The following is a 15,733-nucleotide window of genomic DNA, read 5'->3' as shown; positions in this document are numbered from 1 at the left end:
TAAACAAATTTAGAAATAAAATGTAAAAAAATTCATGAAAAAAAAAAGTTTACAAGCAGAGACTCGAACACGAAAACTTAAAAGGTCACAAGCCTGCATGTTCAATTTTTTTTAATTGTTATTTATTGAACTTTATAAATAAAGTTTACAAAAATGATAAAAAAATAAGTAATTTAAATAATTTTTGCAATGTAAAATTCCTTTCACTCTAGAAATGGACTTTGTTGTTGAAAACGATGTGCTATTGAAAACAATTGTCGACAATAGAAAACACACGCTTTACAGTGCCACCCGGTATAATCCATGCGTCTCACAGAGCTCACGAATATCACGCATAGTATATCTATATATACTCGACCAATCAAAAACGTGGGTATGGTTCGACTGCCCTCCGCTCAGGTGGCGCGTTTACTCCAAAATAAAATTGGTTTCAAGAATATCGGCCCATTGGCAATCTCCCTACTCATCTCTGGTTGTATGTTACATGTAGTTAGTCCCCTTTGTTACAATTTAACATCACGACCAATCACAATATGCCTATGCGTATGTACGTTGGAAAGAGGTACCACTCTATTCTAAAGTTTCAAGCTGCTTGCTGCTCGCTTCTTGTTTCCCGCTGCTTTCGGTCTGAATGAGCCCTAAAGAGTCTCGGCGGGTTGCCTGTACTTGGCGCGAGACTCGACCGAGTTTCTTCATATTGGAATGCGTACGGCAGTGGTGGGGGCAGCGTAGAGAGAGATATCGAGGAAACGGGTCAGTGTAGCAGCCTGTCTCTATTACACACTGTACAGTCTCTCAAAAAGTTTAAGCTGAGATCAAGCAGTGCGCATGGGAAGGACTAACTCTACATAACCTGAAATAGTGACATACCTATTTTATTTCGAAGACTGCTAAATATTTTGTTTCGTTTTTACAACGTTTTACGAATTTGGACTTGACCGCAGTGAAAAGTGATTTTAAATCACTCATCACAGTTGTTATTTAATGCATAAAACTTTTCAGAAACCCAGAAACGGTTGCAAAAATTGAGTACAGATTATACTGATTTAACTATTGTGAATTGCTCCAGACTCTTTAAATGATGAATTTAAAAATCGAGGCTATTATGTAATTAATAGACGTAGCTAGTCCTACTTTTATGTGATAGAAGAATAGCGAAACCATGAAAGAAATAGTTTTGCTTTTAGGTTAATTTCAATACGTACAAAGCATAAGAATATAGTTTTACACTACCGGTCAAAAGTTTAGGTTCACCTCGCCTTCTTTGTAACGCTCCCATGACTGCAGTTTGAGAAACATCACATTTAGAAGCAATTTTTCGCGTTGAATAACCTTCTTCGTGTAATGTCACAATGACTGCTCGTGTCTCTACACTCAGCTCTGCTTTTCGACCCATTTCTCTACGATTGATACGTAAAATATGTAGTTTTCTTCACATTTCAATAATGAGATGATATTTGTCGCATTACGTCAATTTAAATATAAATTTTTCTTTAACAGCAACGATTTTCAATATGAAAAATGTTCTACTTACCTTTTTGTAGTGAAAAATATGAAAAACAATTGGAAATATAACTTTTGGAAAGAGCTCTCGAGCACTAAGATGTTACGCGTAGTATGCACTAGACGCATCGAAAGAATGCAACCTGTCATAACAAGTTTGTGCTCGATCTACGCGTTTCCCAACGCGCCAAACTCCCTCCTACACTCTGACCAGTCGCGTGCATCCACTTCTTATAGGTAAGACGCACGTGCTTGACAAAATTCACTGAGTAGCCGACTTAATTGTGTAGAATTCAAAAATAAAGCAAGTGAACTTAAACTTTTGACCGGTAGTGTATATGCTAAATTTTTTAAATATATTGTTGTGTTTTATTACTTAGTTCGATAGTAAAAATGTTATAATTGGTTATAATATTTGGAATTTAACCCCCAGAGGCCACACGGGTGTAAATCGGGCACGCCAAAAATTTCAAATGCCCCTCTCTCGTAGGACACGCACAGTGGAGCCCTCTACCCTATACGATAATTATGTCTATACACTAGTGTAACTGTCGAGCAACTGCTTGGCGTCAATCGCCATACAGCCATTGTGTATTCATCAGCGAAAAGTAGGCGAGGTGCACATTTGCACCGCTGTGGCTTCGGCGTTAGAAAAAAAGTGCCATTTTTGCATTGAGTTTTCGCGATAAAAAGCATATTTTCATTTGCTGTCGTCCAATACGTAAGTACTCTTACTCGCTATGATAAAATTTTAATATGATCGATGTACCTAACCTAAAATTTGACTGTACATCAGTTACGCGCCATGTGGCATACTCAGCTGCAATACAAAAATCCAATGATTTTTTCAACATTTTCCAGTTGAAACAACATGTCTGGCCATTAAAATCTGCGCAGTGTTCGCCTTCTTACATCTGCCTTGTTAGAGAATGCAGAACAAGCTTCTGACAACAATAGACCGGATGAATCTGAAGAAGATGCCGTTTCTGTGGATGAGGACGAAGACAGTATTATTTCAAGCCCCTGTTAAAAATAGTTATTTATAATTTATTGAATAAACGATTTTTTTCCACTTCAGTACAGGTTTTTACCTTTATTTTCCCAAAGGGTCCTTGACTTATGTCTTAAAAAAAAATACAAACTTTTTCGTAAAAAACGAATTTAACATTTTTCTTTTTTGAAAAAACGTATTTATCTATGTGACAATGTATTTTTACGCTCTCGCGAATGAAATATTCAAATTCCTAGGGCAATTCTTCCCCATTTTTATACCGTTATTGATCAAAAAAGATTAAGCCAGAGAGAAGGAATTACGATTTAAAAAAGTAAAAACCATATTTGCACACGTGTGGTCTCTACGTCATTGGAAAGAGGTGTGGCCTCTGGGGGTTAATTATCATAAATAATTAGTAGTCATAACTATTACCAAATATTTAGCTGGCACACTATACTTATATGTATTTGTATTTCAGTACTGGCGTAGCTGGCACTGAAATGCGGCGTTATAACATTTTTGCAGGGCTTGTACACCACATGCGCAGTTCAATTCGAAAAGGACAACCTACTACATGGAGTGAGTGAGGCAGTTGCGCGCTCTCCGGGTTACCTTCGGATACAGGCGTATTCATTCCAGTATACTTAGGGTTCAGTAGATACGACTATCTCTATCTCTGTCGAACCGTGCTATTGGCCAAATGTTTTTCGCTCAGTGACATATCTGGAGCAAAAGTTTCAGGGACATGAAATTACGTAAGTGAGTGACCATTTTGTTTAAAAATCAATGATTTCTTATTGACCTATTTTATAACTTTTTTACTTTTTCTACAATAAAGATATAAAATTGAAAAATGTATTTTTTTATTCGTAAGATTTTTTGTCCCGAATATCTGGGAGTGCGGGGCCCTGAGAAATCTTTGTTCAGGGTTGAATAGAGAAAGACACCAGTAAGTCGCAACTGCTATCCGTCTTTTTCTATTTAGCGGACATGTTTCTAGCTTATATGTGCAGTTCATTCTCAATCTCGATGTTCTTGACCATATTCACGACACTGCCGGTTAGGTGTTCCAAAAACGTGCGCAACCGCACCTTCACCACACGTCACCACGGTTGTACCATAACCATTCGAATCGCAATCGTCGTTGAGTTTCAAAATATACCCTAAATTTTAGCCAATTGCATCGACTGATTTCGACTGTTAACAAAATCAGTCGATGTCATTGGATTGAATTAATAACCGTATCGTGGTTCAATTACGGAATATACATTAAATTAGAATCCGGATATAGGTTAACACTTTAACCGGACGGTGGGATTAATCTGATAGAGAATAGCGCGCCCAATACATACGGAGACTCCTCCCAAATTCGGAGTCTAGGCGAACTCACCTTGTATACTTACCGTCTTCTAACTCAACTTGGAGTTTGTACGTGATACATTCCCAATATACAGCTTCAAATGTGAAAGAAATACGTCTCTAGGGTAGATATAAAAACCTTCTGTAAAGTCCCATAAAACGCCTAAACGTGTCCAGTGTGGTTTCCCCAGGATGCCGCAGGATCATGAATATCCGGACATTTGCACCTCCTCAGGATATCCAGAGGAAGGCTCGAGATATTATCAGAACGTCCATAGGACTTCTGGATTATCTATTTAACATATCCATGGGATTTCCTCAAAATGAATATTTAGGAAAACCTTCGATTTTTTTATTTGTAATTTTTGGAAAATTTCATATACAATTCTAATTAATGCAGAAAATCTGAGAAATGTGGAGACTGAAGATGAATTTGGAGGAATTCGTAATAAATGTAGTAGAAAATCTGGAAATATATTTCTATCAGGTACAGTATTACTTCTGATACGATATTGGTTGGCTTTAACAGAAAATGTTCGACAAGACAATATATGTATAATAATGTATAATGTATAATATAATTTATAATGTACAATATATGTATAATAATAACTATACTGCAATTTTAGTATACTACACATTTGATCCAAATTGACACAACACCAAACAGTCTGAGAATTGGTTCGTTCTAGTAGAATATTTTTAAAAGAAGTAAAAGTTTCGTGTTGAGTTGTGGTCGTTCTGTGCCTCTTACCTGGAAAGCTTTCACGGTTCGATAACAGAGTTCTGGGTCTACCCAGTGTTTATTATCGTATATTTAACCAATTGGAAAAGAGAATTGATGGAATATGTGAGAAAGGGACCTATTCCCATTAGCTAAGATCTTTATGGCCCCTTCGCAGTTTTGTCTGAGTAGTCGTAGTTGTCGGAAAAATCTGAAAACCAAATGCATTGTATAAAATTGTTGGATATACAAGTTTCTGCCAAACAGGGGTCTGATTTTTTAGTCGTACGAGCCATAAGAATGACCTCTGGGCCCGTATTCTTGAGTCTGTCCTAATGATTCTCGTATATAACTTTCTATTTGAAAAGCACTGACTAATCCCATGGATACGGGTACGGCATGCTTATACAGTCAGAGTTTCATAGTTGCAATATTTCGGGACTGTAGGGAGCATAATTAATTATTTGCAACGATAAAATGCCCCTTCCATATTTACACGATATTGCTTATTGCTATAATGCTTTCTGTATTCCTAACCATTAATATCATTTGAATTATGTGCACGATGTTAGGGAGAGCACTCTGTGTGCAGTTGTATTCGTGTGGTAGAGAAATTGTAATTATGAAATTTTTATCGTATATCTCCATTTACAGATAGATCAAAATGCTGTGCATACTATGTAGGCCATTTATTTTCAAATTATGCCAGTTATGCATGCAATGCTGGACAATGATTACCAGACTAAAATGTTGTTATTTTGCCGTCATATTAACATTGCGAGTTCTTGCATTTTATTATGCGGTATTATTTATAAATTATAATTTATAATTTATAAATTACAATATACAGCATTCGCTATGCTAGTTTCATATGCTGAAAAAATTTGTAGTGAGTGGGTAAATTTAGAACATACATGTTGTCTAATTCAATTGTTTACTTCATTATGTAGAAGATATACCATTCAATGTGTATTTGGGTTAAACATTGTGTAGATGTGAACCCTACGGCTTAGGGCCCATTCACACTCGTCAAACCCGAGTTTGAACACGAGTAGACAATGGTACAATGCGCCCATGGGAATCCACATTGTGTTATTAACCAAAAGTTGCATTTAACGTGTAACTCTTAATGGTGAACTTTTTCTACTCCTTCTTTATTCTTTTGTGTTTGGATTTATTCCTCAAATGAGATGAACTTATATTTTAATAAAAATATTACATAATACTAGGAAGTGAATTGCTGGTCGTTCATTGTTATGCTTTGTTTATCGCCTCATTATATGATTGGTTAATAGTAGTGCTCGTACAGTATTTTTACCAAATAAACAAGGGTGCAAAGTAGAACCTTGCAAATTGCTTCTTCATTATTTTACTTGGTTTTTTCTATCACAATGATGCAAAGTAGAATCTTACACTTTGCTTCTTGATTCTTTTCCTTCGTTCACAAAGCCTCCACTATGAGGAATTTCTCTTGATTTATTTTCGCGAGTTATGTACAATTGAACTTTGGTACTTACAGGAATAAAAAATTAAAAATGAGGTAAAAAAAACAATAACGATAATTTTTTGAATATTTCAAAACCACGTAAAATCTGAACCGCTATAGCGATCTTGTCGAAATTCAATACCAAACAACATTGAACGTATCTTCAGTTATGAAGAACTATTTAGTTAAATCGTCGAACCTTTAAGAAAGTCAGAGCTACCACGCCCTTTTTTCAAAAAATTTTAAATGACATAAAATCTGAATGGCTGCATATATTTCATTGAAAATCGCAACATATCTACTTTACTTGCGTGCCAAATTTTAGTCCGATCGTTCTAACGGTTATTGAGTAAGAGGAAATTGAATTTTCGAAGCACTGCACACACACATACACACATACACACACACACACACACACGCACACACATTGTACATACATACGGACATTTTTTCTAAACTACTTTTCTTGACGTTTTAGACCATGTTAAGTATTCTAATATGAAAATCTCGAGAAAAAAAATGTTCATGAAAACATAGCTTCCTCTATGAGGAAGCAAAATGCAAAGAATGAATTTCGAAATGAGTTAATAGTATTCAGAGCTTCTTTACAAATCGATGAAATTTATTAAATCATCGAAGCAGCTCTCTTTGGGTCATAGTTCTTTGCAAGTGATGCAAGTCTATAGAAAGAATCCTATGCCGCTGCCTATAGTGCTGCACCACGCGGACGCTGCTTAAAGGATGGACTAGTTAGTGAGCCTAGTGAAAGTCTGGTGCAATATAAATAAAAAGTTGTCCATAAAAATGAATACAGTAAAGGTGTTATTATGAACTTGAGAAACCTTTACTCGAAAATATTTTTGATAAATCTTGATGAGACAGAAGTTATGATTTCATTTTCATTGATATGTTCATGAATACCCCCATATAATCGATGGTTATTCCGAATGGATGATAGGATTCGTTTCAAGTTGAACTACCTGGTCGAAAGCAATGTTGTTAGTAAAGAATCCCATGGCAACGGATCGTATGCGTGCGCGTCTGTGGCCACTAACGGAGTACAGAGTGTTCGGGAAATAAGTACAAATAAATATATAAGAGATATATTGCGTTTATTAAAAATGTTCAAGTAGAAGAAAGGATAGAATGTCTCTATTCAAAAGCAAACAGTGGTGGAGAACCGAATGTGAAGTTAACGAAAAGTACGATAAACGGAGTCTGCTCATTGCACCGTTGTTTGGAGTCGATACAAAGGACATTATTATCGTCGGTAGTCATAGTGGATATCTGAGGCTATACTCACCATCGTCCCAATGGTCGGAAGAGACTAAAGAATCCTCGGGCTACAAATCCACGGACCTACTTCTTGAAACAAAATTGGCCGACTGTATAGTGGACCTAAAGGCGGGTAAATTTGCATCGTAAGTATAAAAGAGAGCTATTCCAGTTTTCGTAGCGATCTTGTCGAAATTCAATACCAAACAACATTGAACGTATCTTCAGTTATGAAGAACTATTTAGTTAAATCGTCGAACCTTTAAGAAAGTCAGAGCTACCACGCCCTTTTTTCAAAAAATTTTAAATGACATAAAATCTGAATGGCTGCATATATTTCATTGAAAATCGCAACATATCTACTTTACTTGCGTGCCAAATTTTAGTCCGATCGTTCTAACGGTTATTGAGTAAGAGGAAATTGAATTTTCGAAGCACTGCACACACACATACACACATACACACACACACACACACACGCACACACATTGTACATACATACGGACATTTTTTCTAAACTACTTTTCTTGACGTTTTAGACCATGTTAAGTATTCTAATATGAAAATCTCGAGAAAAAAAATGTTCATGAAAACATAGCTTCCTCTATGAGGAAGCAAAATGCAAAGAATGAATTTCGAAATGAGTTAATAGTATTCAGAGCTTCTTTACAAATCGATGAAATTTATTAAATCATCGAAGCAGCTCTCTTTGGGTCATAGTTCTTTGCAAGTGATGCAAGTCTATAGAAAGAATCCTATGCCGCTGCCTATAGTGCTGCACCACGCGGACGCTGCTTAAAGGATGGACTAGTTAGTGAGCCTAGTGAAAGTCTGGTGCAATATAAATAAAAAGTTGTCCATAAAAATGAATACAGTAAAGGTGTTATTATGAACTTGAGAAACCTTTACTCGAAAATATTTTTGATAAATCTTGATGAGACAGAAGTTATGATTTCATTTTCATTGATATGTTCATGAATACCCCCATATAATCGATGGTTATTCCGAATGGATGATAGGATTCGTTTCAAGTTGAACTACCTGGTCGAAAGCAATGTTGTTAGTAAAGAATCCCATGGCAACGGATCGTATGCGTGCGCGTCTGTGGCCACTAACGGAGTACAGAGTGTTCGGGAAATAAGTACAAATAAATATATAAGAGATATATTGCGTTTATTAAAAATGTTCAAGTAGAAGAAAGGATAGAATGTCTCTATTCAAAAGCAAACAGTGGTGGAGAACCGAATGTGAAGTTAACGAAAAGTACGATAAACGGAGTCTGCTCATTGCACCGTTGTTTGGAGTCGATACAAAGGACATTATTATCGTCGGTAGTCATAGTGGATATCTGAGGCTATACTCACCATCGTCCCAATGGTCGGAAGAGACTAAAGAATCCTCGGGCTACAAATCCACGGACCTACTTCTTGAAACAAAATTGGCCGACTGTATAGTGGACCTAAAGGCGGGTAAATTTGCATCGTAAGTATAAAAGAGAGCTATTCCAGTTTTCGGCCTCTTTCAAGAAACAAAGAAAGAAGGTTCCATAAATGAAAATAAAAGACCGTTCCTTTACGAACGGCCAATACCTGAAGCGGTAGGTAAGCGGATAGAAATGATGTGCCGATTTATGACGTCCTTAATTACGCTTGGCGCCAGTAATTATATAGGCATATCTTTTACTTTCGTACCCCGTCGGTATTCCTATTGTCGAGTTACTCAACGAACGAAGTAATTTCAATAGGTGAATGGAGGACACTTCAAGGTTCAAGAGAATTCATTACGGCAAAGTCGTACGTTTCCACGAAATTTCGCTTTCGCAGTAAGGCGGAGTCTAGACGGCGCGGCGTACCTATTAGCATTTTCTTTAAAGAACGCTTCATCGTGGTACTATCTTAGTTAAATTCAAAGCTACGGAGAATTGATAGTTTCCTTTTCACTTTCAGGGGTTCTCAGGACATGCGTCTGGGTGTTCTTACATCCACTAAATTAATCGTATACAGTGCCACCCAGATTCAGGGATCTACTGAGCACGGTTTGTCAAGTCTTTATGAAATACTAGTACTATAATCTACTTTGAACGCGAAATTCTTCGGAATTAAAGGACTTCTTTAGAAGAATTTACTGAATTTAAAACTAATCCCATGGTTTGACCATGCTAATGATTCTTAAGAATGGTAGTAGCTATCATCTGTTTTTATATGTACACTGAGTACTTAATGAAGTCGTAGACTTTATTAATTAATTCTTGTGCAAGTTGAAGCACTTTAAATCACCAATCCCATGAATTGCAACTGACTTCAATACAAAATACTGTCACGGAGATTTCGAGATCCTTTGAGCCAGTAAGATAATAAGAATATTTCGTTGACTAAATTATAAAACCTGGGAATATTTCTTACAGGCGATCGATGCATGTTAAATGTGGCATATGAACATGTTTTAACACGTTTCCCAATATCGCTGACGGTGGGTCCTTTTGGGGGTGTCCGTTCACGCGACTTTCTTTGCGTGCAATGCGTTGATGGAACCTTACTGTTTTATGAGCAGGAAAACTTTACCTTCATTCAAACCCTTAACAAACGTTTACTACCAAGTTCACTTATCTACATTTCACGAAACGATGTTTTCGTCACGATGAGCTCCGACTGGATTCTTGAATGCTACAAGTAACATATCGTTTTCATATGAGAGAACTTGCTAAATCGTTATTTCTCCCTGATGTGAGTTACCCGTACCACCAATTATTGCTTCTCTGTAGGTATCAAAATATTGCGGACTCTAGTAGGAGCGAAGATCACCAAAATGCTATTAAAAAAATGACTAAGAATATCGAGGCGGATTGGTCCTACAATTTGGGCGAAGGTGTCTTGGATATGGACGTTGTTACACTGAGCAGTTTCGAGGTTGGAATTGTTATTCTAGGAGAGAAAAACGTCTATTGCCTTCGTGACAACTGTGCAGTTAAATACGCCAAAAGACTGGAATATGAGGCGATTTGTTTCCATCCTTATGTAATTGGTATGAAACAGAAGAAAATACAGAGAATAAATGTTATATCCGTCATAAATATCGGAATTCGAATTTTAGAACCAGATGGAAAGCTAATGGTCTTAATAGCGACAAATACGGGCGTTCTCATGATATATGAAGACAGCAGTCTCAAATGGTCAGCCAGATTACCTTTCGTTCCTGTTGCTTTGGTCAAAGCAAATTTTCAGGTAAGTCGTCTTTAGCACCAGCGATATAGAATATTTAGATCTACGAATATTCTTGGCTCATCGGTGCTACTAAATGATGTTCCTACAAAATTAAGCCGATGACCTTTGACAAAGAAATCGAGACCTTCTGGCTATCGGTGTTCCTGTTCCGCGTCGTGCGCTATCTCCACTGCTGCCACCAACATTGATGCCACTGCCGTAGCAATCGTGCTTTATTTTACACTGGATGGGTGAATCTATGAAGAAAAATGTCCATCGTAATTAAACTGGTATATGAAAAGCATATATCGCGAACATTCGACATATGCGGAAACATATAAAAGCATGTCTCACTATACGGTCTTTGAAGTTTATCCTGCTAATGGAATGCGGATATTATGATCCATAAATAAAAACGGTTTTGTGATATTACTCGATAAAAGAAACCCAAACATAGAATAGATTTCATGAAAAGATATTTCTCGTGATTTACTGCAAAACTGTATTAGGTTGAGTATTAATTTGATACACGACAAATAATTATGCTTTACACGTTTTTCCATAGCATCTACAGGGCGCGATTGTGATGCTTTCCGATGATGGTCGTTTAGAAGCCTTCTACTTGGGAACACAGCCGTCATTGTTCGTGGCACCGCCACTTCATCGTCGTAAATTTGACCATGCGGAAGGAGAGAGAGAACTTGCACTGTTACGTAAACGTCTTAGAAGATCGGCAAGTTTCGGTAGGTCGAATTTGAAATCAGTATAACTATAGTTTATAAAAGCACTCTCGAGAAGGAATTAAGTATTTCTTGTTTTTCGCTCTAGGTAATTTTCTAGATAATGCGAGAACAGAAAGCGAGCTGAGTATTACGGTACGTGCCTCTCCGCATCCGGATATCTGTAACTATGAAGCCAACGAAATGTCCGATCAGATCAAAGGATGTGTCGCGTGTAAAGTCACATTGGAGCTTTCTTCATATTCACCACTTCAAGATGTACAAATTTATCTTAATGTTTCACAGCCGTTAACTTTTAACCAGGATAAGTATGCCATTCCAAATCTATGTAAGTATCCAAGTGATTGTTCCATGATTACATGGAAGGATATGTCGTTTGAGTACGCTTCATTATCATAGAATTATCGTAATAGGTGATCGACAAGTCCTGCAGACAATGATTTATACCAATGGGAGGATATCATCGATGTCATCGGAAGCCCAAATTACAGCCACCTACGGAACACGATTTGGGAGTCAGCGTATTGTACGAAAAACGATTCAGCTACCTCTTAGGCTGTTCTTAAATCCCACCATTCCTGAGAATACAGGCTCTTTCAGCACAATTGTAAAATCCTCTGAAGTTTTAGTAAATTTCGGTCAGCTCTTTCCTGGTAAGACGTGTGACGTGAGAAAACCAAAATTTCTTAACCGTGAAATAAATATTCGTTAGTTAACAGTGTATTTTGTATACTGACTGGAGGTTGATTGATACTGCAATCAAAGTCACTTTAGTCATTATTTTATTCGCCACTTTCATTTCTTTGAGAATTTTATAGTCTCACCACTTACACTTTACAGAATTCGTTGGTGAATATTCCCTTAGGCAAAATAACAGTGCTCTTGGGCTGCAGCATATACTGAGCGGTTCTGTCGTGACAATACTTTATGGTGCTACCTCAAATCGTTACCGAATATTATCGAGCGTTGCTCTCGCTAGTACATTGGTAATTGAGCAGTTGCTATTGAGATTATGCACGTTCTCATCCTCGCAAACTTTCAAAGCTTCAATCAGCCAGGACCACTTTCAATTGGTGTACTCGCAGATCGATGCCCACTTTTCCAGCAGGCAGAGGGTCAAAAGAATTACAGTGGGTTGAATATTGATGTCTTGATTGACAATTTATTTAAGATCTCGCAAACAGATCAAGACGATTTACAAGTGATGTATTACAACTAATTAGTTATAGACGTTTTTCTTGATGCACAGGACGAGATAGTGTTATTGACGACCCAGATGAGAAATATTGAGAGGCGGATGCTTTGGAACTTCAGAGAGAGGAATTTACTTCATCTAGAGACGCTGACTACCCTTCTTGATTTTACTTATAGTTCCATCTTTAGTCTCCTCGATGAACTTATTGCAGCTAATGCGGTAATTATCTACTTCTGAAGGGAAGGTCTATAAAGTACATAATACGTCAATGAATAAGAAATTTTCATAAGTAACCAACGTGCTAATCAAAAGAAGCAAAAGATATTTTAAAGTAGCCTGAAGTGTATTGAGTTTATCGAAACTAATAAGATTCAAAGGTTCAGATGTAGAAAATATTTTTATGCCTAATTCCAGGAACGAGATCAAACGACGTATGACCTGCAGTGCGCTATTAGATTGCTATTCTTACTTGTACGGTTTAACGCAAGTGACGATAAGTATATTCTACTACGTTCGGCAATTGGATTTGAGACGCAGTTGCGCAATGACGTGGTACGCAAAGATTCTAATAGTGATATACGTGTAGCCGACAAGTTCTTAAGCATTTTAAATTTGTTTGAGAGGATATTTCTCGAACAATGCAAAATTATGTAGCTGATATAATATCAATTTTTTCATTATCTATATATGTCACTTATTTTTTCATTTTTATTACCATGTAGGGTTGGGAGGAATTGGCCGATCTGGGATTGACGACTTTGTTAAAAACTATATCCAGAAAGTCGGATATCGATTCTAACCGAGCAATCTCATGGTTTAGGTTTGAAACTGTCAAGGATCTTTCAAAACTCAAGAGACGTATCGTACATGCAGTAGAAAAATTAAATAAGGACTCAAATGTGATTGACATTGAATCCTGTAAGTTTTTCGGAATTAAATTAAAATTATAGTTTTATTAAATTAATAACATAACATAATAAAAGTTATGTAAGTTTGACGCGAGTTGAATATAAAGAATTACAAAACACGGAATAAAAGTTTAATGAAAAGAGGCTTTTTAACACAGACGAAGAAAAATTATTAAGGGGTCTTCGAATCTCTCATTACCATACGAGTAAAATGTAAACGAAAATTGTAAATAACAGGTTTGTGATAAAGATTCTTTTCCAAAGCGAACATTTTGCAAGAGTTTCAATGATTTTGATATAATTTTCACAATAAATAACTCTAAACTGAACAAATAATCTGACTAGAAAATTTCGATGTGAATTTGAAAAATCCGAAAACTTTCGGATCGGATTACTTTTTCAGTTTTGAGTTAATTATTGCGAAAATGATGTCAAAATGATTGTTAACTTTGCAAAATGTGCTCTGAACTTTGTTTTGGGGAAGAATTTAAGTAAAAATTCTGTTATTTACGATTCTTGTTGACATTTTACTCATATGATAAAGAAAAGTTCCGAAATCTTTACACATTCCAAAAATATTGGTGGTTACTAAAGAAGGTCATGATCTAACGGTTATAAACAAATAGATTATTTCCTTGGGAATTGAAGAATATTGAAGCATGAGTATGCACTTGTATGACATCAAATATCAATATTTACACATATTTATGTATTAAAATTAGATCTGAATAACTTTAATATTAACAACATTTTTACGTTCTACGATGAACTTTTAAGCATATAAATAGCAATTATAATACAATGAAATGAACCAAATATAAAAATATCTGGCTTATTGTTCACAGAAGATGCTTTCGTGGGCGATAACACTGGGACGTGTTATAGCGTTCTGCAAGCAATAGCTCTTATGGAATTGACACACTGTATTGGACCTGAGTAAGCGGAGTGGCGAGCATTTTCCGAAGCATGTTCCGCAATCCACTATACCATGTTTTATTTATCATCCCTGCAATAACGAACACAAATGTTGCGCTGATTTCAGGGATCTTATTATGCGGTCACTTATTTAGTTTTTTTTTATATACCATTTTCTGGAACATTTACCTCTGTTCGGCAGTTGTGATTAACAGGTGCGAAACTTAATTTCAAAAATGTGACTTGAAGAAAGCGGAACATAGGCAGTGTTAAATACTCTTTCCTTTCGAGAACTGTACGAGAGAACTTGAAGATTTATAACTATTATATATTTTAATGTTGTCATGTTCCCTTTTGTTTCTGCGTGTATGTATACCTCTTCTCCCTTTGTAACCAATGAGAAATTTCATGCTTGGCATAAACTTAATTCCATGTGACATGCCAAGCAATTGCAGCTAGTGAAACTACCGTAATTGATTAGTTAACCGACTAATTATGGAACGAAAGTGATAAGGGCTTATTCCAGGAATCGGACCATAGCCACAGGGCTACAGCATGCCAGCAACGAAAGGAAAACAGATAAATTTTAATGGGACCGGAAAGGAAGCAAAGGGCGATTACATACGGTTTGAGTATTCATTGTATTATCATATAATTAGTTCTTGTCAAAGATTCATGATCGTTCTATTGTAATATTCCATCACAGAGGCGGGAACTACTAGGCGCAAGATTATGCACCTAATATGTCATTTGATGTAGAATTCGAATACTCTTGGGCATACCACCTCACTTACGGAAAGAATCTTTTGACTCGCAATAATTACCATTAAGATTCAATAGTAATTACTAATTGTCAAAAATATTTATTATTAGAAAATAATGGGGAGGTTATCATTGGAAACACAGTGCAGTCTCGCGTAAGTTGATCGCTCGTTATCGAGAATCTTCATGTAAGTTGAACCTCCCCGCTATCCCCACTGTTTCGCAGATTCGTGTTGATTTGCGGCAGCATTGTCAGTGAGCATGCGCTAAGTCCAGCGCTCATTAAAAGAATAGAACATGATAGGGGAAACCTCTCAGGGAGGAAGTCAACTTATGTGAGTGAGTCAACCCTTATGGTTAAAAACTATTCCATTCGCAATAGTTACTATTAAGATAAAATAGTAACTATTCATTGTCAATAGTGCAAACTAATAGAAAACAGTAGCAACTGTTGGGGAGATTATCATTCAGAATAGTTACTATCGAAGTGCAATAGTAGTTAATAATGGAGTGCAACTATTCGGGACATTTTTATTGACTAGTATATTTTTATTAACTAGTATTAGCATATTATAGATAGTATTCAGATAGCTATTATGCGACGCAGTTATTATTAAACTTTAATAATGATTACTGTTAGAAAGGAAATAAAGTATTTGGGTGTAGTTGTCA

At 36.3% G+C, this 15,733-nt stretch overlaps 1 protein-coding gene across 8 annotated transcripts; it reads left to right on the top strand.

Moving 5' to 3' along the window:
• Positions 1-7,071: 7,071 nt before the first annotated feature.
• Positions 7,072-15,733, top strand: LOC107268100 (protein PTHB1). Of its 8 annotated transcripts, none has more exons than XR_001537739.2 (15): positions 8,419-8,823; positions 9,288-9,376; positions 9,746-10,010; positions 10,103-10,362; positions 10,432-10,562; positions 11,107-11,284; positions 11,370-11,609; positions 11,695-11,934; positions 12,122-12,411; positions 12,531-12,695; positions 12,891-13,028; positions 13,199-13,394; positions 14,230-14,514; positions 14,826-14,925; positions 15,006-15,733. XR_001537739.2 is itself a non-coding variant. In XM_015740505.2 (13 exons), coding segments are annotated over exons 1-13 (2,469 nt in total). In that variant the 5' UTR covers positions 7,072-7,212; the 3' UTR covers positions 14,232-15,733. The 8 variants fall into 8 exon arrangements, 2 of the variants coding, with proteins under 2 accessions (XP_015595991.1, XP_015595990.1); XR_001537741.2 differs by having other exon boundaries at positions 14,230-14,925; positions 15,173-15,216; positions 15,288-15,733; XR_001537737.2 differs by having other exon boundaries at positions 14,826-15,733.

The sequence above is a fragment of the Cephus cinctus genome, unplaced genomic scaffold (assembly GCF_000341935.2).
Source record: "Cephus cinctus unplaced genomic scaffold, Ccin1 Ccin1_scaffold0468, whole genome shotgun sequence".
NCBI lineage: Eukaryota > Metazoa > Arthropoda > Insecta > Hymenoptera > Cephidae > Cephus > Cephus cinctus.
Note: the sequence above shows the minus strand (reverse complement) of the source record. Positions and strands in the feature narration are given on the sequence as shown.